The sequence below is a fragment of the Athene cunicularia genome, assembly GCF_003259725.1.
Source record: "Athene cunicularia isolate RWA chromosome 12 unlocalized genomic scaffold, athCun1 chr12_part1, whole genome shotgun sequence".
Taxonomy (NCBI): Eukaryota; Metazoa; Chordata; class Aves; order Strigiformes; family Strigidae; genus Athene; species Athene cunicularia.
Window position 1 is genome coordinate 14,339,948 of NW_020799116.1, and position 22,821 is coordinate 14,362,768.

Here is a 22,821-nt window from a genome sequence, read left to right on the forward strand (position 1 = left end):
CCCCCCCTGGGGGGGGGGGGAGGAGGTGAAGGTTTGTAGGCAAAAGCGAAGTGGAAAACACAAACACGGAGCGTAATTACTTACACTTGTGGAGCCAGTCCCAGCAGACTCTGGATAGGCTGTAAAAGAGCGCCGACATTAATTAGCATGGCACGGGTCATTGTCTGAATTTAAATTGTTAATGCCGGTGAAGGCCTGTGCAGGTGGGAACGCTGTGAGGTGGCTGGCGGCTGGCTCTGGGGGCCTGGTGCAGCGCCAGTGCTTGGCCGGTTATCTCGGTGATGTGGTTGGTGGTGACCAGAATTTGTGATTTACTGAGGAACCATTTACAGTAATGCATGAAATCTGTCTTTGGAGGCTGATATCTTTATTTTTTGATACAGTTCTTAAATCTTGTGACTGTGTAAATGTGCATGTATATCTTTTCTGTGTGTGCATTCATACATTAATATAACTTATAGTGAAATGTTTTCCATTAGTACCTTGTGGGCTACGTTTTCATAGCGAAAGCACAGAGAAAATTCCTTTATCCTCCAACCCTTACAGAATTAATGCGGTTGCATACCCATTTCTGTAGCATGTGCAGAGGTCTGCCAAGTGCAACAAGTTACAAAACGGATGCTGTGTCTGTACAGAATTTGAGTTCAGAATAGGAGAAGCCATAGGACTTGGAAACAAAGGGACTTAAAATATTTATTGCAGAATAACAGGTTTTGAGAATGCAGGTAGGGGAGTAGGAGAAATGGAGCTGCCCCAGTGTACATGAAGTAAGGGAATGCCCAGGAATGCCTTTGACTTGTCTTTTGGTGCATCTAGCCCTTCTGTTTAAAATTTTTTTGTGCTATATGTATGTTATACATGTACATATATTACATATTATATATGACTTGCTACCTGTTCTCAGTAAATATTTATAACCTACTTTTAGTAAACAAAATACCCTATTGCTTCCTATCAGAATCCTACATATGGGTTAGCAATGTGACAAGGCCTTGTGACCCGTGAAAACACTGTAACATTCAGTATCATTCCCTGCACATTTTCTCAGACCTCCGCTCTCTTTTGAATAGCACACTTCTTCTCTGGACTGCTTTTGTGTGGACAGTTGTTCCTGGCATGATTCCAAGTTGTGGGAGTCTTATGTGTGCACAGTTTGGAGGTGTATTATGTGGAGTTGCTTCCAGCAAGTGGCCAGTGAGACCACATGACCTTAAACAAAAATCTGGTCTGTTTTTCTGTTTGTAAATTGAAGTGAGCGGTACCTGATTCTGCTCGGGAGTTTATATGTATGTCTTAATATCAATTTGGGACCTAGTTTTTCCCATGTTAAATCTTTTGCTTTAGGTGCTAAAGAAAATTAAGCCGACCTCTTAAATTCTGTTTATGCTAGAGTTTTATTTGTATGTTTTCAGTATTTTAGTTTTTTTCATCAATCTCTGTTGATGAAACATTTTTCCTGAGTATTTTTTGTGAAACCATCTGCCTGCTGTTGCAAATGCTGTAATAAACACATTTAGAATCCTTTTGGAGTGCTTTGTGAGTGTATTATATTTCAGACACCTTATACTCAGATAAGTGTGATGTGCGTTTTGAGAAGTAATTTGTTAAGAGTTGCCATTTTCTTTTTTGTGTAATATGTAGGGAAACTGGGATACGCTTAGTGGAAGACTTGGAGTGCTATAAATCATTGATGTATTTTGTTTAACTTAATTAGTCTCTTAATGTTTCATTTAATCAGTCTGTTCATTTTATGTATTTATTAAATCTTGGGGAATATAAGCATTGCAACGTCACATTGATTTTACAGATAAATTCTAGTACTTACAGATAAATAGGTAAATCTCATACTTTATAGATAAATTCTAAACTGTGACTTGGAGAAAGCCTGAGCAGAGCAGCACTACATTGGAATAAAAGGTGGAAACAGATTAAAATCATTGAACTTGATGGTCAAAGAAAAATCTTGAAACTTTCATGTTAATGGCTCAAAAAATATTATTTCCATATATATGGTATTTTCTAGGTCCTATAAAAGTCCCTTTGATTTTTTTACCAAATTGTGTCTCTCAGCCTGTGAGGGTGTGTTGCAGATTTCAATCGTTGAGGTCATATGAAATCTGGAATAAACAAATGGCTATGGTCTTGCACAAGTCTCGAAGAGCATGTCAAGTAGTAGGCAAATAACTGGAAAATAAGGGACTCAGTAAATACACTGCAGTAGTCTCTGATTAACAAGCACCTTGTGCTTTGCCTTAGGCTGTCATAGATGCAAATTAACTATTCTGAAATAAATAGGTAATAGCATGTAAGTGTGGTGGCCTCCATCCTCAAACGTAATATAGAGTATGTAAAAATAAAGAATGTTTTCCATTTAGTGTCACCCAGGGTTGAACATGAAGTGATACGCTGTCAATTATGGAAATGTAAACAATGATTAACTGGCAGGTGCTCAACACTGTACAAAATCTAGCTGAAGGGGTTAGTGTGTTAATGGATCAAGCTGTTAATATCTAAACGCAAGGGCATATATACATGCGTATTTATTTACTTCATCCTAATCATGTGCTTGATGAGTAGTCAAAAAAAGAATTTCAAGTCTAAGGGAGCATGCTGCCTTTGGTGTATGCGTTACTTCAAAGTAATATGTGTCTTACACAGATCACTGCTGAGAGTGGTACTTGAAGGCATGGCCCGTAGTGAAATCCAGCAATCCCCTCCCCAAAAATAGTTTTAACTGGACAAGAAGCAGAAACTTTATGTTCTTTACAATAAGAGAACATTTTTTTTTTTTGCTTTTCATGTTAAATCATTATATATACAAGCAGAAATGGTAACATGATTAGAAAGATGCCCTATACTGTTACTCATTTTCCTTTTTCTTTTATTTTTTTCTTTTTCCCCTCTTCTATGTAGGATTATTATACCCCTCACAGTCATGCAGTTCCCCTGCTAACTCTGCAGGTGGAATCAGTGTGTGGTACAACTTGTATTTAGAAAGGTTTACTGGCTTTTATACCACTGAAGCTTGCATAAACTTGGAAAGTTGGCAGGACTTATGTGACTTGTGTGGTTTCTGTAGAGCAAGAACAGCTGCTCTGCTGGTATCATCGCTCAAACAGTTTAGTTGTTAAATAGAAGTACAGCTTTCATTAGTTCATTTTAAACACTTCAGCATTTTTCCAAAATAAATTTTCAGGATTATAGCTAGGAGAAGATTATGTTCATTGCACTGTTTGTACTCTATCAGGAATCCTACTGATGTTATTTTACGTATTTCGGTGTGTCCTGCTAGTGTTCCCTCGGAAGGTTCTGTCTGGAACATCACCTTTGACTTGAAGACCACAAGCAGCTATTTGGGGTGTGTCTTTTGGGGGTGTCAGACTGCTTGTGCTTGTATATGGCCTTAACTAATGCATCCAGGTAGCAGGTGGGTGGGAGGGGTTAGGGGCAAGTATGAATTGCAGTACAGCACTTAAAGCCACCACATTTGTGTTGATACAGGCTATGATGAGTGTATTCCAAACCTGGTATCCGTCTGTAGATACTGAGGTTGTTATGTGAATATGAGCCTTAAAATGCTTTGCCTACAGAAATAGATGCTGTCAGAATTAGCATTTGTTGATGCTCCACAGATAAGTAATTAATATCCTAGAAAACCTTCTCTCAAGCAAGTTGATTACTAGGTTGGAGGGGTGATCTTGCAAACTTTCCCATGTAGGTTTGGGTTCTGACTGTGCTTAGAAATGGCAGGTGAAAAGCTGTAAAGACTGAAAAGAAGATGATTTGAGGACAATACACCTTTTTGTCTGTCATTCAAATCTATTAAATAACCAAGAAAAATAAATGCAAAACTAAATTGACAAACTTCAATGACTTATTAAACTGTGCAGCAATCCTGAATGAAATAATAATGATTACTAAGATAGTAGGCTGAAAGGATCATAATTTTAATGTTAAGGAGAAAATGTGACATCCTTCCAGGCAGATAAAATTTGGAACCTGCTATCATTCCCTGGTAATGATGATTCTGATAAAGGGGAGAATGAGTTATGTTTGTTTCAACTGTGGTGGTACTTCTCTTGGTTTTAATTTATTGTTAATGTATTTTTGTTGAGGATAAACCCCTTTATCATGAAGAAGACAGGAACATGTTGAAAGGAAGAGAAGAACATGAAAAAATGTGGCAGTGGTTGCAGTAATTCTACACTGGGCATGCATGCTGTATCTCTCTTTTTTCCTTTTTTCTGAGTTTTCCATTAACATGAAAAAGACTTAATTTAAGCAGTAGTTGCAGAGAACTACTCTTTTTTTGTTTAATAAATTGTCCATTGAATTGGTTTAGCTTTGTATAGTCCTTCTGATATTCTTTACAGAAATAGTACATAGTTATTTCTGGAAATAGTTTTCCCCTAGATAAAATCCAGATTAAAAAAAAAAATATATATAAAAATCTTTGTTTGTCACAACTTTTGAGTAACAATTTAGTGCTTCCTTTCAAATTCAGAAGTTTGAGGAGGATAGAGTTAAATTAATCTCAGAAATTGCTAGCTGTATGAGTCACTAAATTGGGAACATAAATACTCATAATCTTTGGAAAGAACCTCTCAACATTGTTTTGCTGCATAGTGTCAACTGCAAAACACAATACAGTATACTTAGCTTAAAAGTACTTGTATTTGCATTTGCAATCATAGTTTATGAAAAAAATCAGATAACTTTTTGTCCATTTTTGCTTGTCAGACGGACTAAAGGCTAACACTAAGTCTGCAGTAAATGCTAGATTATCATACTCATGTTTTGTTTGCTTGCTTTGTTGGAAAGAAATAAAAATTTGGGAGAGGGGGGAAAGGGTAGAGAAATGGCCAGTGTTGGAGAATTCTTCTTGCACGCTGATAGAATGGATAGGTTGTTTTGTTTACAGTCTGGTGCTGAAGCCAGATACTTGAAATAGGAACATCTGGATCTTTTAGTCCAGAGAGAAACAGATTTGTCTCAGGATGACACATGTAATTATAACATCAGTGACAAAAAAATCCTTGATATCTATTTGTGTTGAGTATAGTACTTAGTGTTCTCTGTATTCTGCTCCAACGTTGTATTTAATTTTGTGTGTGCACAAAACATTTGTGTAAACCTTTGGTTTAAAATGTTCTGTTCAAGTCTCTGCTAGTGTTTCATAATGTTAGATAAGAGAGATTTAGTAGTCTGTTATTACCAAGACACAGAGTACTGAAACATTAAATTCCTTTTTTTTAATAATTGGTATGACAATCAGCTAACATCCCTAAAAGTGACAACAAAGCTCACAAACACGCCCTATTTCTTCCTCCACTGCTGAAGTTTGAGTTGAAACCACTAAAAGACTCAAAGCTCCTGATAACTTTGCAGATTGGCAGATGAGCCCTTGCTCTTCTATTCTTTATCGCAGTGATGTACAATATTATATAACATGCTGATAAGCAGGGTAGACTAAACCAGCAGCATGAATTCATTCATAACTCTTATTTCTCACAGCAGTAACCAGCTCAGGAAAATATATGTTTGTATTTGGAAGTAAAACATGTGCATGTACCTGCTTATAGTTTCCCTGATGCTAGTGTCTTACTATATACAAATATTTAAACGGTCCTGAAAGATGTCCGAGTTGTAACCACATTCTGTCTTTGATGCTAGTAAACTTCTCCATGTGCTTTCATGAGGGGGATGTGAGATGAATTTTAATGTAATTAGTTGTCTTCCTTTTCTTTTGGTGTTTTTAGGGGAAAGAACTAGTCTTGGTAAACTCAAGGACTAGTCCTATTGAAAACAGTGTCTCATAGTAGACTACATTTCTCCAGCATGGAACACTATTCCATGTTAGTGCTCTGGCTTCTGCCTGGTACAAACTTGTATTTATTTATTTAATGGTTGTCTTTTACCGTTTAATCTACTTTGTGCTGAGAATAAAGATAATATTCATGCTATTTCAAAAATAAACATTGTCTTTTATGTATGGCTGGATACACTGTCTAGATGTCTATAGCCAGTGTGTTTGTTATGGGACAGGGAGCCGCACTCAATTACTTGCTGTGAGACAGATTCATTATTTTAAAGCTTCTTTTCTACCGTCTTGGAGAGTTCTGATAGAATCATGAAATATGAAGTGAAAAGTTATGTACAGTGCCTGCTGTTCTCTGAACTACTTCCTCCAGATAGCTTTGTATGTACACTTGTGTAAGTACCTATATAAAACTTCTCTGTGCTTTTTGAGAGGACAGAAGGTGACTTTTTAATGAGATGCTTCAAGAACAGGAATAAAAATGCTTTCAAAAATATGTACTGAAAAAGATCCTCCAAGACCTTTTTCTTTTAGTGCATCAGGTGCATTTTGAAAGACTTCAAGAAGGTAAGTAATGGTATGCAGCATGTGTTCCCTAAGGTCAAAACTTACTTGAAATAACCATAGTGTGTGTGAAATGAAGTTTATGGTATGCTAGGCTTGGATGGAAGTGATTATGCAATGTGAAATTTCTCAACACTGCCTACTACTTGGAGCTGTCGTCAGGAGAAATATTCTTCAAGAACTTCTTGAGTTTTCACTCCGATTTTACTGAAGTATGCTTTAGTGGTATAAAGATATTTGGCAACTACAGTATCTGAAAACCTCAGAAAAACAATTTGGATAAAAGATTGGTTTTTGTATTTGTTGTTATGCAGTTAAATAATAAAGTTCATTTTGAAGTTTCAATCTGCCCTTCAACATGCTATTTGCCTAAGGTGGTTGCTGGTTAGGAGCTGAATGCTATCAAGATGTGAGATACTATGTTTTGTGAGATGCTAACTTTGCGTGTGGAAATGTGACTTCAGAAGACAATACAAGAGTAAATGTTCACTAGGAATTACAGACTTTTGTGCAACTAGTAGGGAAATGGAAAATTGTCTCTACATTTAAAGATGTTATGATGTATGCTTGCTAATTAATAATTTCTTCAGGTTTTGTGAGCATAATGGCTTCTGCTTGAGAGAATGATGGTGTGTAACTTACAAGACTTATTTTTTCTTAGTAGATGCACATTACTATAGTGATGTTACTGCCTTCTTTTTCATTAAAAGGAATAATGGTTTCTGCATTGAGGGGTCTTAGTGTTCACTAAAGCTTTTTTCACCATTCTCTTATCAACCAAGTATAACAAGATACTATTTCAACAATGCAAAGCATTTTGGTGAAGGTAAGGAGCTGTGGGAACATGTTTTATCAGAAGATACTGGTTATTTTTACTTCTACTATAGTGAACAGCTGTTGAATGATGTGTTATTTTTTAACTACCGCTACTGTGAATATCTTATGTGTCTAGAGATAGAAATAGAGAGTGGAAGGAAAGGCAAAAAAGATTTTTAGCCTGAGGATCAAAGTGTATCTACACTTTGTAACAGAAGGGGGGTGGGGGGCAGGAAAGAGAGAAAAAATGGCCCTTGTGTAGGGGATCACATTAAAAGATCAGCTAATACTTTCCCCTTTCTACTTGCTATAAATCACAGGCTGGTTTGAGCGCATGGAGTGTTGGGGCTTCAACACTTCTCTTGAACCTTCTAAATGTTTTCTTTTCAGATGATCCTATAATGCTGTTCTGTGCAGGTATTCAGAGGCTTGAGTGCTGTGCTATACTAGATCCTTTTTCCCTCCTTTATTTTTGTGCATTTAAGGGCAATTGCAGAACTTCCAGAACTAAATCTAAATGAATAAAATATACTTAAATATAAATACTTTTCAGTTCTTGAGTTCTTGGCTTACCACTGCCATTATGGGGTGTAAGAATCTACTGTAAGGCAGATGGACTGATAATTCATCAGATAATCAAAGTTAATTAATGAAAGCATAAAAATGAGTTTCTTTGTGACTATAACTTCAGATAATTTGGGGGTGCGTTCTTCCTTCTAGGTACTCTAGTATTAAACAATCTATACTTGGTTGTAGAAGACTTAGTATGCTAAATTTCAGATGTCTTTAACCAGCAAGGATGTTTCTTCGGGGCTGTTCCCTCAGTAAGACAGTGACAGTAATGTTAAACATATCTGCTCTAAATAAAGTCTTTGACATTGTTTTCCTGTGTTTTTTGTTCTGGAATTGCCTTTCGCCCACTTCCTCCTATTACTGTGCAGCACCATCTCTAGGACAACACCTAATTAAAGTGCATGTTCCTTATCTGGAACAGTCAGGGTTCAGTGTACAAACGGAGGATGAGGAACAGAATACACGTGAAGCAGTCTCTTAAATTAATACTCCTTGACTTGCCTTGGCATCTGACTTCAAGTTATTAAGAGGGAAGATGATAGATTTATTTTCTTCCTTCAAGTTTTGTCATGTATAGTGCCTGTGCCATAAAGTTCAAGTCCAAACAAGAGTTGGATGGTGATATAGGAAGAAGCACCTGTGGATAGCATTTCTTTTCTGAACATTGTTCCTTTGCTTCTTTAATTGCATTTAAATTTCTAAGATATAATTACTAGAGGCTGATTTTTGGGGATAGTGTTAGTATTCTGATTGAATAAATTCTAAACCAGTATATTCCAAACCAAATTTTACTTTGCCAATTTTAGCTTTAATTTTGTGTGATTCGCTTTTAATATAAACAATATTTTCAGAGAATATAGGAATATAGTAACTTTTATTTCCTCAACAGAACAGTTCCATTTTATTTTAGACCTACCGAAGCAGTTTGTTCACTAGAAATACTTTCACAAAATATTCTTAATGCTTGAAAAAAGATATCCCCTTCTACATCTTAAAATGGAGAAGTGTTTTTTTTTTTAAATATAGTTACTTATTCTGAAGAAAGAACCTAAGAGCAGTCTGTGGCACAACAGTGGGTCAGGATAGAATCTACAGGCTGAGAATTTTTCATTGAAATGACTTTCAAGTAAGAGTAGTAGTAATATTTGGTATCCATGGCTTTGGAAAGCATAGCTGAATACCCGTTTTCCATTTGTCATTTAGAAACTCAAAAACTTCTGGTATTTTGACAAGGCTATAAAACTTGTCAGTGATGTGGGGATCAGCAGTTTTAATTACCTATTGCTCCTGGTAAAGAGTCACCTAGGACCTGTGTAGACCTGTTGTCAGGAATAGGATGACAAAAGAGTATCCTTGATGATTTTTCAGAAGCTTGTCTGACTCACTGCTGACCAGTCTCTGAAGTGTGAATGAGAAGTGCTGCTGGATGGCAACACTGAATGGACACTTGGTCTCAACACTTTTGACAATTTCCATCTCAAAAGACAGTAAGGAAGGAGGAGTATGATTTGAAAGAAACTGGCTGATAGACAAAAGTCATTCAAGGTGCTAGGAGTTTATGCTACAGCAGACAGGGATTACATGGTGGGTATTGCTGGAGCACTGTTCATTCTTTGGCATGGGTCAAAAGTTAGAGGGATGCTTTGCACTACCTGCCTCAATCTTGAGGAAGGGTGTGCTTGGCTGCTGCAGTGCAGAGAACAGGGGAGGACAGGGCAGGCATGGTGGTGTTTCCCATGCCCCTTTTGCCAGTGGTAGCTGAGGAACAATGCTTGTCCTCCATTGTATCAGCTGGCTGTTATACTTCTCCACATGTATAAATGACAAGTGCATTTGTTTAGTTAGTGGGTGACTTGACAGATCTCATATTATTGGAAATTGAGCAGTGGAGGCTTCAAGATCATGACTCTGTCTCTTGGAAGAATATGACTCTTGGTATCTAGAGAGCCTGCTGTCTTATCCAGCATATAGGTATCTTTCTGAAGGTGTGGTGGATGAGATCTTGCTTTCAGAATTAATAAGTGCTGTCCCCTTGATGCCCTCCTTTTATGTTACAGAAAACACTAGAAGCAGATTTTTGTAAGATCCTGAGGACGTCGAGGGGAAGGAGTGCAATGTGTTACTGACATTATCACATATTAGACTAAAACTGAGGGAGTTGAGAAGTTTGACAAGTATTCCTCTCTGTATTATTTTATGTAGTTTTCTTTGCAGAACCTGTGAGAACATGAATTGGGTTTGTGCCATATTTAATTTATTTTCTGTTAGATGTATGTCAACCTTTATCCTCAATTGTTCATAGAAAAGTTCATAGTAACTTTTATCACTTCTTCTGTCCTCTGCTTTTACTCTAGTTTCAGCGTGGAAATCTCAATGTAGAGATACATATGGACTGTTTGCTTAGATGTTTTCAAGGGTGAGGAGAGAAGAGCCAAAAACATTTTTTTTTTGGAGCGGGGGGGAGAATGTACGTTGAACATCTGTACTGCTGTATTGCTAGTTCAGAAGTGAACAGTAGAAGTTGGTTTTATTGGGTTTTTTTGCTAGAATGTCAATCTTGTGGTTTTGTAATTTGAATCTTTCAGCTTCCAACTTTGAGAATTAATGGACTGCTTTTAACCTGCCCTTGAACCTTTGATCTTGCTAGTAAGAGTGACTGTAAGAGAAGGTAAAACTTGTTGGGATAACTTGTATGATCACTGAAGCATCTGGGCTTTCCCAATGTAGAGTAGAAATGCATTACCAAAAGAAAAGTTTTCATTTGCCCTATCAGGAAATTGCTTCCTAAAAGAGGGGAACTTTGCAGAAGATGTTTAAGTACAGATTCTTGCATTGTGGCTTCAAAATATGTTTAAGAACAGCTTTCCTCTTCCTGTACTATTATAGAGTAGAGAGGCAAGTAATAATTTAACTTTCAACACTTGCTGATGCCGAGCCACTTCTAGAATTACAAGTCTATTGGGTGGGTTTGGGTTTTGGGAGATTTTTATTGTTGTTTGATTAGTTGGGTTTTTTCCTTTTTTTTTTTTTTTTTTCCCAAAGTGATCCAACTTCAGAATCAGGAGTAGATTTGACATCAGACACTGATCCAAAAAGAGGTCAGATGGTTAATAGTCTCTGTTCCTGTCCTTACAGAGGTGAAGCTTGTCTTGTTTTCCCTTTCAGAATAGTTTTCTGGGTCTTTAAAACAAGATTTCAATAAATAAATTTGCTCAGAAACAGTTTGCAGAATTTTTATCCCTTTCTGTTATGAGGGATGTAGAATAAAGGTAAAATTAAGGACCTGTTCTTGTAAGTCCATTCTCTTTTCTCTGGAGTGGCAGTGCTGAATGCTCTCTCTGTTCACGGCAAAGGGCGGGCAAAAAGAAGACATTAATTCCAGTAAGGACCAAATTTTGGTTGCTGATTTTGGGACTTCTGTCCAATAAACATGCTTGCTAAGGCAGTTTTATCTACTCCTGCATGGACAGAATTTTGAAACAAAGATCAGCATTCTCTTCAAAGTACTTGTTTTGTGAAGATTGGCCTAGTCTCACTGCCACTGATGGGACACGTGCATTGTGCTCAACTCTTCATGCTGTCAGTAACTGTCAAGTCAAATTTTGACCCAGGTCTCACACAGGTTAAACCAGCTTTTAAATGGTTCTTTATGCTTTCTTGCAAAAAGCAAGGGATTATTATCTTGACAAGTGCAGCCTATTTTCTGGTTATGTTTTAGTAGATATTAATTAATACTCAGCTGAACCTGCTTTCTGTTAATCAGATAGATCTTTGTGCTGATCATGATAGAAACCATGAGTGAAATCCAGTCAAATAAGATGACTTTGGCTAAAAATATTTTTTTCTCTCTCTGTTAAAAGCAAGAAAAAAAGCTATAGGTGTAAGAAGTTCTATGTTAACATTGTGGATCCTCTTACCAAAAAATAATAGTGTTCCCTGGTGAAATTAACTTGCCTTATTTTAGACTTCATTTGTTCTTACCATGTAAGTCATTTACTTGAAGCACCTTTGGCCATATAGACCTTTTGGAAGCATTGTAACTTGGGAATTACTCTTGCCAGCACTTGAATATGTCTCCTCTGGTTTTAAGTGTGGCCTCAATCATGAATGAATTGTTATTTTCTGCAAATCAGCAAAATGCGATCTTAGGTTATTAAAATATGGATCTTAAGCTATTAAAATATGCTAAAAAGTTTCTGCAAATCTTTACATTTTAGAAATGGAAATTTTCACCCCAACGGTGCATGGATCATTCCATGGCAACACTAGCTGTGACTGCTGCTCTGAATTAACATAACTGACACTATGCATAGCCCTGGATACAGGCTTGCTGACATCAACTCTTTTGGCATGTATTCAGAAAAGTAAACAAAAGACAATCAGTGTTGAGTTTGGCATAACTAGCAAGTCCACAGAACTGCCAAATCCTTCTCAATGTATTCATCCAATTAATCCCATTGATTTTGGACATTTACTTAAGTGAGTAAAACATACTGTATTTGGTCTTAAAAGTTCTTGTCTTAAAGTTTTGGTTTTCTAGTGAATCAGTTAACACATTCTTCACTTACGTTGCTTTTTCATGTTTTTGATATTGTTATTCCTTTGTAGAAAAAAAATGAATTCTGAAAGCACAGCCCTAACCATGAGTAGCCCTGCTGTAATAAACCAATGTGCCAGAGGAGGAATGGAAGAAGAAAAAATTTGGTAAGCTTTTCTTCTAATTTTCTAAGAGGTTAGTAGACAGCAATATTGGGAGATGTAGTTTTAAAATTAAGTAAAATAATTATTTGTTATAACTGCATTCATTTTCCATTATTTAACAACACAGAAGGAAAAAGGGAAATAATTTTTTATTTTTTAATTTTTAGCAGATGAGCATGGGACAGGGTGTCATGGGGGATGGGCAATGGAAAAACTCCTGTTCACTTCAACAGTGCACCAGTTGTACTCATGGAATCTTTCACATGTGGCAAATGTCTTAATTTCTCTGTGCTATTGCTACACTTGTGTGATGCTATTACTAGTACTGTTCAGCACTGTGCAGGTTTCTTGTCTCCTGAGATTCGTGCCCTGGGAGACAATTCTGGTTTCTATTAAAAAAACCCCAAACCTCTGTATAGGAGGAAAAAATATTGCTCTGTTCAGTGGTAGATATGAACAAATGCTTATGCTTTAGGACCGTCTTTTTTTTTGTGGAAAGTGCCACTGACCATGCAGTTTTTAGCACTGTTTCATGAAGGGAACATGGTGTTCAGAAGGTATTGACGATACTTCAGCTGTGTTAATGAGTGCCTTTTATTGAGAGTCTGCTGATTTTTACTTGCTGTTGTTCACTAGATTTTTAGCTATGGTTTTGGTACATTGTTTATCATGTCACAACCAAATAAACTAATGACAGAAAGCACAGCACCTATGTGGACAAAAAGCTAACTTGCATTGGTTTTGTAGTCTGAGAAATACTCTTGAAAAGCTAAAGAATTAAAGAAATAACTATGAATTAAAGAAATAACTATGATTCCCTGCTGGATCCGTGTCAATAAATCATGTAGAATCTTTTTTTTTTTTTCTTTTGTTTGTATGTAGGACTAAATTAACAGCATCATAGTACCTTGTAGTTTCTTTTTAAATGTCTCTCACTATTCTACTACTATTCCTGGAACATCCTCAAAGTTAGAAACAAAACCTTCAGATGAAGGGTTGGGATGAGAAAGATTTGTGGACTTCACTCCTGACTCCAAAATCTAATGAGGGATGAGGTATTGACACATGCTGTTCCTTTAATATATTTTATTGTTTGTTATCCTGCTTGTGGTATTGAACTGGTACCCTCAGTAAGTTTGCAGACAACACCAAGCTGGGTGGGAGTGTTGATCTGCAAGAAGGTAGGAAGGGTCTACAGAGGGATCTGGACAGGCTTCATCAATGGGCCGAGGCCAACTGTATGAGGTTCAACAAAGCTCAGTGCTGAGTCCTGCACTTGGGTGACAACAATCCCCTGCAACACTACCGGTTTGGGGTGGAGTGGCTGGGAAGCTAACTGGTGGAAAAGGGCCTGAGGGTGTTGGTTGGCAGCCAGCTGAGTATGAGCCAGCAGTGTGCCCAGGTGGCCAAGAAGGCCAATGGCATCCTGGCTTGTATCAGAAATAGTGTGGCCAGCAGGGACAGGGAAAGGTTCATCCCCCTCCCTGTACTTGGCACTGGTGAGGCTGTACCTCAAACAGTGTGTTTGGTTTTGGGCCCCTTGCTACAAGAAAGACATTGAGGGGCTGGAGCATGTCCAGAGAAGGGCAACAAAGCTGGTGCAGGGTCTGGAGCACAGGTCGTGCAAGGACTGGCTGAGGGAACTGGGCGGGTTTAGTCTGGAGGAGGCTGAGGGGAGACCTCATCGCCCTCTACAGCTACCTGAAAGGAGGTTGTAGTGAGGTGGGGATTGGTCTCTTCTCCCAAGGAACAAGTGATAGGACAAGAGGAAACATCCTCAAGTTGCACCAGGGGAGATTTAGATTGGATATTATGAAAATTTTCTTCACCAAAAGGGTTGTCAAGGATTAGAACAGGCTGCCCAGGGAAGTGGTTGTGTCACCATCCCTGGAGGTATTTAAAGGATGTGTGGATGTGACACCTAGGGACATGGTTTAGTGGTGGACTTGGCAGTGCTAGGTTAACAGTTGGACTCAATGATCTTGAAGGTTGTTTCCAACCTAAATGATTTTATGATAACTATGAATATCACTTCATATTTTTTTTAGTACATTTTTTGGTAATGTTGACTAAAATAGGGGGAGAGTACAATTTATGTTATCAGGTATTAGGGTATCACGATTGAATGATATGAATTGTTAGAAATGTGTAATTGAGCTTAAGGAAAGTGGTGGAAAATAGCAGAATTTACTTGTCTGCTAGTTTTTGATTTGCCTTTGGTTGCACCTGTCCTGCTCCTCCCCACCCTCCTCCCCCCCAGTTCTTTTATATATTGTTTGTATATACTAATCTACAATTTCTTCCACATACATTCAATCATGCTTGCTAATAATTTTAAATTCACTGCCTTCCTGCAATTCTTCATTAAATCAGTCAGAGGTTAGAGCACAGGTTGTGCTCTTCTTCAGGAATTAAGTTAATCTTTGTATTTAATATTCTAGGATGCTTAGGAAGACTATTTAGGAGATAAGAGATTTCTTTTATCAGACATTATAAAATTACTTTTGGATTTGAGGTTAAATAAATATCCACAATTCTAAATGTTCATCTGCAGGAGCAGACATACTCTCAAAGTCCCTCCCATTATCTCTGTTGGTGATAGGCCAAGTTATTCAGTGTGTCACTGAGCTGTAGAGAATTGTTTCACTTTGTAGGAATTATTTAATGCAATTTACATGGCACTTGGGAAGAAAGATTTCTATAACCACTAGAGTATTAACACTGACTGGTTCTATAGTCACCACTGTATATGTGGATATATGCTTGATAAATACTTTCAATCCATAAGATAAACATGAAATGAAAATTTTAAATTAGAATCTGACCGTGTAGACTTCAGCTGTGAGTAAGTATGAGTAAGCTTATGAGTGCTAATCAGGGGCAGTAGAAACTTGGACTGACTTGTCTTGACACTGAAGTGTTTATTATTGAAAGATAAAGTGATGCAGTGGTTAAGGATATATTGAGATTTAACTCTTCAGTAAGCAGAGAATAATATATGCTGTCATGGGCTTTGTGATACCCTTTTATATTTAAGCACCATGTGTTGGGTTATAGAAGTGGTATAGAGAGCCAGGTTATCTCTTAGTGTAAATTGTGGGGCTTGTGCTGAATTACAAGGAACTGAAAATATTTAACCCAACTTTACGTGTGCTTTGTATCTTCTTAAATGTGTTTCAACCTGTATATCAACCAACAATGTCACTTTTACCTTTGCTTGCTTCTTATTTTGTAAACGATAATCTTGTTTGTTCACAAGAGCATCGTGTTTGCAATCCGTGGAATTTTAGTTGGGCTTTTGATAAGCAGAATAGCAGTCTCATGTGTGTCTGGTATAATGAATGCAAGATGTGACTGACTTGACTTCTTTGTGACTCAGCTATTACTTGGTGGATGCAATAAATACAAAGGAGAAATTTTTATCTAGATCTATGTGGAATATGTTTGAGGTTTTCCAAATTTTGTTTTTTGCTTCGTATTGTGGGGTTTTGTGAGTACTAGAGCTGAATAAACATTATTTTTCTCATCCTAATAAAGTACAGTGTTGCACTGCATTACTGATTCATAGATTTTTTTTGTCTATTCATTATCTGATTTTTGAAACATTTACTTTCTGATGGGTTCTTGGTTATTTTCATGAAATTGTAACTATTGGTAAGGACTGGTGTTAATCATAGCAAGATTAGGAATGTATGCTATTAAAACTATGCAGTAACTGAAAATTATTCCATCAAGTCAAAAGTCTCCACAGAGCAAAGGCTCTGACCAAGACCTTATCTAGCATTTAAACATCACTTATAATGTATGTAAAAGGCTTTGATGTTGTGTATGGCCTTATACTCAGGCTCCCTATAAACAGAGAGAAGAGTAATTGATTGGTGATGATTTTTACTGTTTTACAAAAGTATTAATTATTTTCTTTGAATAAATTTTTACTAAAATGCAAAAAATGGGTAGATACACTTAATATCAAGGACATTAATATTATGAAACAAACTTGTGGTGGAATTACCCACATAACCTTAGTATATTGTGAAGTTTTCTCAAGTGCTGTTAACTAAACTTGTATTTATTGTATGAATGTTGTGTATGTTGTTCAGTAAAAGCATGGTGCATTTGTTCAGGTAATGTGCAAATTGCTCTATGTTGTCCCATTCCGTAAAGTTGGGAACTTATATATTATTTATAATTTGTTTATAAATTGTAAGTGATGTTTTAATGACAACTACTGAGTATTTTATTCTCATAAATTACCTACTGCATAGCATCTTATTTTAAATGAAGCACTCATAAATACTTTGGGCATGATATATTTTTATATTGGAGATAGATTAGAGGATAAATTCCAAAATGGAAATAAATAATAGTTCACTAAATTGCTTTCTTCCCTTTTATAGAAGATAATAGTGTAACTTTATGGAAAACGAAGTGTATTAATGGTATAGTATTAATTAGTAGAATTTTGAAGTTCATGGGAAGAACTCTTTAATTTCAGGCTCCCAAAAATGCTAATAGGTTTTGGGAATTCTATGGTTTAACTCCTTTACTGACTACAGAGAGGACATCTGAAACCTTATCTGCTGTCCTTCTCTAGAGCCAGAAATGAATATAATCTGGTAAGATAGGAAAGAGCTTCTGAAAGAAAACAACCAAAATTACAATAAATTTAGTTACTATTGGAAGTTTGAATTTCGGAACTATCTGCTCTGTTCCCAGTGACACTGTATAGCCATTTACAAATTCTGCCATTCCGTTTCATCAGTGTTTGTATAGTTTGGTACCTCTAAGAGATAAAGTTAATTGAATTCTCAGACTTGCAGTGCTTCACTTGCTTCTGTTGCTTTTTCCCTCCCAACAGACATAATCAAGATTACAGCAGCAAAAAGATGCTAGTAGTAGTACTAGTGTGACTGCTGTGAATGTCTGATAAAAAGAGGGCATCACAGCAGAGTTTGTGTGAACCAAATTAAGCTGTTCTTGATAAACAGGAATACTGATAAATTTAGCTGTTACTAATTGATGTTCTGACCGTTTGCTGTCTGAGCTAGTATGAAACAGTGCTTGAACAAATGAAGGTTTGAGAGCCTTGAAATTCTAGAAGCTACTGATTTGGCAGATTCTCAGTTTCTTAATGCTGAAAATTGCAAGAAAAGGAACTAAAGAGAAGGGAGCTAGTGGGAACTGTGTCAATTCATCTATGCTTACTATGAAAGTAGCTGGCACGTTGTTTTTCAAAACAAATGTTCAAGGGAATTGGAAAATTTCCAGTTTTTATTAGTGTGTGTAGATTTTTAACGTGCTTCCTCTAGGCTGGATGAAATCTTGCTAGTCACTTCTTCATCTTTTTACATAGGATTAAGTCAGGAAGTATTTCAGCTTTTTAGAACTAATAATTGAAAACTGGCATTCTGATTTTTTTCCGTGGCAGAGTTTGTGGTGCCTTGGCTTTCCATTTCTGTCTCAAATACTCTGTCATGTTGCTTACTGAGTACGCGATGCTCTCCTATTTCTGTGACAATCACCATCATTTTTGGAGCAAATCTCTTTGAAAACTGTCTCTGTCATGAACCTCTGAAGAAATAAATCTATACATTTTAAAACTAACCAAATAAGCATTGTTAAGTGTGAACTCCAGTGCGTTCTGACTGTCTGTATTTATGACTTAACTTAAACTGAGTTTGGGGACAGAAATGTCTTTAAATCATTTTTGTTTGTTCTTTGTCTTCCGCTATAACAGCTAGGTTGTTTTTGTTTCAGCTTTCCTTTCCAATCTGAGCGGGAAGTATTTTTGTAATCTGTAAAGGCATGTGGGTACTGGAGCTAATCTTGGCTGAGAGAGCAGTGGCGTGCAAATAACAATGTTAAGTATCCTATGTGGAAACTTTAATTTGGAATATCTGTCATTTTTTAAGAGTTATGTGTTTCATTGGAGGCTGGAATTAGTTCTGTTTCTGCACTAAACTTTAACAGAAGAATAACTTGCTTTCTGGTAAATTTACTATAGAGAGATTGACAATTTTTAACTATTATTCTTGGTGATTTCTGGGGGAAGGGAAGCTATTGAAACTGCAGTCTGTATAGCAAGAAGCAAAACCAGCTCCGTAATTGCATACATTGAAAGAGAAAAGCTTACTACCATATTTTAGCGTGCACATATCTAGGGTGCAGAGAGATTGTTAAAATCTTAATCCTGAATGTGGCTGGTGTGATACATGGCACTACTGCTTGTCATGCAGCTGTGGCTGTGCAGCCCATCTGATGAGATCTGGTCTGCCCTACGTGAGGCGGTGTCCTTATACCTAAAACACCATCTCTGCAGGAAGATGCCTCAGTGTTTTCTCACAAAGTTGGAAGAGCCAAATTTTCTTGCTCATAATCAACATAACAGTCCTTCCAGGTCAGCATTGTCTATATGAGGGCTAGATTACAACGGATTGAGCTGCTTCTATTTAAAGGGATATTCTAGAAAAGGGACAGAGAGCAATTAAAATGACCATTTTTCATGGGGCTGTCCTCAGGATTCTAGAAGCTTATCCTGTAAATTTTAATGTGGTTGAGATTCCGAGGAAGGAAAGAAAGAATTACAATATGGAAACCCAAAGATTCAGGGATATATGGACTACCTAATTACTCTTGCACAGCTGGCTTCTGCAATTCTTAAAACTAGACCAGCTCTAAATGGAGGAATGTTTATATGTACCTCAATCCTACAAATAGTTGCTTGGTACAGCTCAGCGGGTGAAAAAGTGCAGTAAGTATGGAGTAGGACACAGTGACCAAGGAAGTTGTGAGTCACAGGGTTTGACCACTTTACTAGGACTTCTTTGCAAAAACTAGTGTTTTTTATCCTAAAGCAGTAAGATAGAGTTATAAGAACTATAAGGAAATGTAATGTCAAATAAATTGACCAAATTTCATATTTATCTTCTTTAGAGAATTAATCATTATTTTAAAATACTAGCTTTATGAATAAAAAGTTCTTTTTGATCTTATTTTTTGTGCTGTTTCATAACCAGATGCCGTATCCAGTACACTAGTTTTCTAGGGTTTCTAAGAACTTCATAGGTGAAAATTTTATTTTAAATGATTGGAAAAAGATTTTTGACTTCAAAAATATACACACAGTATATATCTGCCTGATCAAAAGAAGGAAAGTAGGCTCATGTAGTGAGAATATTGACCTCAGTGGAGCAATATGAAGCTATAAGAATTTATAGAGCCAGTCTGAGAATGATATAGGCCTACTTTAAAGACACTTTCTTAGGATCAAATCGCTGTTGTCAGTTCATAAATATTCTATATAATATGTCACCCCCAAAAAAGTTAAAATTGATATAGTGAAGATACCCAGTATGTTTTAATATTATGAACACCATGCAGTTCTGTTGACTTTACTGGGACTAATTAACTGTAAAATTAACTTGTGAGTAAATCATTACAAGAGTGAAACTTAAAAGCTTTTCCACTGAGAAAAATTACTAGCGTGCTGAAGGCACTAATTAATTTTGTTAGCCTGCTTCTAACAGCTCATTTTCTTTAGGAGGCTGGTTTTGTCTTATGTCACAGAAGATGGAAAAGAACAAACAGGAAAGCAAGGGGAAAATAAAAATACTGGGCTGCAAAAAGTCAAGAAATGCTGGTTAGTATTTAAAACAAGTGTGCAGGGTGGAAGGTGGGGAAAGGAAGGTCGATAGATGGAGCCTCAGACTGCCCTAAGCATTTGTTAGCTGCGCCCTCACACTTTGCAGAAAACATATTCTATGGCTTTACATATTTATGTAGCATTTCTATTGCAATAGAGTCCATTCAGTCCCTAATGGTGGGGTTTATTGTGGCTGAGCTCTATCAGCTGCAAAGTGGTTTCTCACTTTTGTAATTCTAGGTTCTTAACAGCTGTTGCTGTGCTAAACCTATTTTTAATCATTCACTTACTTAGGACCCACTAGGCTTACAATTACAGAGCTAGCTTTTAATGTGACTTTATTTAATAAGGAAAAACAGTTCTGCAGTGAAGTCCTGCCCAGTGGCTAGATATGGGATCGCTCCTGAAACTCTGGATTGTTGTTTTATCTGAGTTTTAAAATATGGAAACTCTTTGATATAGAAAAAAAAGTAGTTATTCCAGGGTATTGTGCAAACTGTATTTGAAGCTATTTAAAAAAAAAAATAGAAATAACAAGGTCAACTGTGATTAAAAAGATGCTTGAACTGGACTGCATTGTGAGTAAAAGTAAGGTGGGAAAGCAGTGGTGAGCAGCTGAAAATCTGCATTTTCACGATGAGGTAGTATGTAGAAACCACATGATAGATACTTACCTTAACGCATGTGGTTTTAATCACACAACCCTTCTTCCTTAATGAGGATCAGAATAGGGGAGCTAAATTGCTGCGTACTGTAGCTCAGACAAGTACCCAAGCTGACTCCAAACTTGAGTGTGAAGTAAGGTTTCGTGACATAAATCATCATAATTCTGTTGCAGCTTTTGCCAGCTGCTAACTGATGAAGGAAGAATTATGTGTCTGGAATTAGAGTGAGAAGAGGAACAAGTTTAACAACTTTCCCTGTTCTCCTGTATCCTCCTTCAATCAGCAGAAATGAGTCACCCTGTTTTAAAATGGCTCTAGTCAAGTGCAGTTTAACTGCAGATGTTTGTGATTACAAAAGGCACATACATGATTGGAGAATACAAGGTTACAGTGTTGGCAAAAAGGAAGCCCCTTAAATTGCAGATTAACACTTTAGATAGCCAGATAAAATTCATCTTATTTGCAAGAGGCCTTGAATTAGTTGTTTGCTAATAAGGTCTTATTGTAAAGACAGGAAATACTCTTCTTAGAAAGCTGGAGATTATTCAGGATAGTTAGCATAATCTAACAATTATGACAGACTAATAAGGCACTTAAATATTTTACAAAATAAATTTTTAAAAAATCACTTCAATCTTACTTAACTTTCCTAGTTTGTTTAATGTACTTCTCTGCCTATAAAAGGAGCACTAGAATTGAAAACTGTTATGAAGGAATCATTGGCACTGGGGCTTGCAGCCTGAGAGCCAGTCCCTTAAAGGAAGTGGATGAAGATCCAGGAGAGCGACGCAGAACACGGAGAGGATGAATCATCTCAGCTGCTGCAGCGCACCCAGACCAGTGAGAGCTGGGACTGTGCTGAGATGGTTAAAGTAAGGGAGTCGCCAACTGCTGACTTCTCATGCACCCGTGAAATGGGCTTTGTAACGGAAGAAAACATGCCCCAGAGGTAAGTACAAGTTTAAACATATGTTTAATCATCACGTCTTACAAAACTTGGTATGGATTGCATTTCCTTATCCTGGACGGGATCAAAAAAATCTTGATGTTTGCCTTAAGAAAAGCCTTCAGCTTGCATGCTGGCTTGACTCTGAATCCCACAAGATGGCAGGCTTGATCCGAAGTTCAGAAAGGCTGTGTTCTCAGCCCGGCAGAGGAACAAGTTGCTCTCACCGGTGTCCTTATTTCTGGTTGTTCTTCCCGCCCCGTCCTTTGCTTTATTCTGGGACTGCATAACGGGATATAAGCAGAAGTGAGGGTTACTGAGTACTTGTTTCAAAAACCATCTTACTGAGCTAAGACTGGCTCTTAGACGTAATATTTAGTGGCTGGTTTGTTTATTTTTTTTTCCCCAGGGGCTTTACTTCAAATAATTTCAACTGGTATTTTTGTCTCTTGAGACACTTGCTACATGCTTGGTTATGACTGTTGTATTCTACCTGCTTTTTCACTGTTACATGTCTCTATTATAGCTGTTAGCCTAGGGAGTTAGAACAAATATTTCTGAAACGCCTAATTGGTTCCAATTCAACGTCCCATAGCTTTTATCCAACAAAAATGTACCACGATCTTCATTTAGGCTGCCCTCAACGGGATTTTGTTTATAATTGTGTATTGGTGAACAGACTAGTGACATGCCTTTTATACCCCGATGTACAAGTAAATGAAACATTCACAAAAATGTATAGAGAGAGAGAAATATATTTAGTTTTTAAAGAGCTGAAGAATGTTTAAATAATATATAATTTTTGGTTAGTTTGATGTACAAAATAAATGTAAGAAACTAGCAGTCCACCTGTCATTAAAACTATCTTCCTTTTTTCCTGATGGGACATATTGATGAAACCTAGACAATATCTGTAATACAAATGAATGTTACTTTGGACTTTCTGTGGCAGTCACTCTTCTGGCTGGAAGAGGAATCACTGTTGTTGGGAAGCTCAATCTGTATAGCTTTATCTAAAGAAACACACAGACACACACAGACACACAGACACACACACACACACACCCACCCCCCCCCCCTGGTATTGTTTCACACT

The 22,821-nt window shown here is 37.0% G+C and overlaps 1 protein-coding gene across 1 annotated transcript in view; it reads left to right on the top strand.

Annotated features, from left to right (window-relative positions):
• Positions 1–22,821, top strand: part of ARHGEF3 (Rho guanine nucleotide exchange factor 3) — a 137,325-nt gene that overhangs the window by 8,307 nt on the left and 106,197 nt on the right. The window contains exon 2 of the mRNA XM_026857229.1: positions 12,380–12,475. Within this exon, the coding sequence (XP_026713030.1) occupies positions 12,380–12,475 (96 nt within the window). The remainder of the gene's footprint in view (positions 1–12,379; positions 12,476–22,821) is intronic.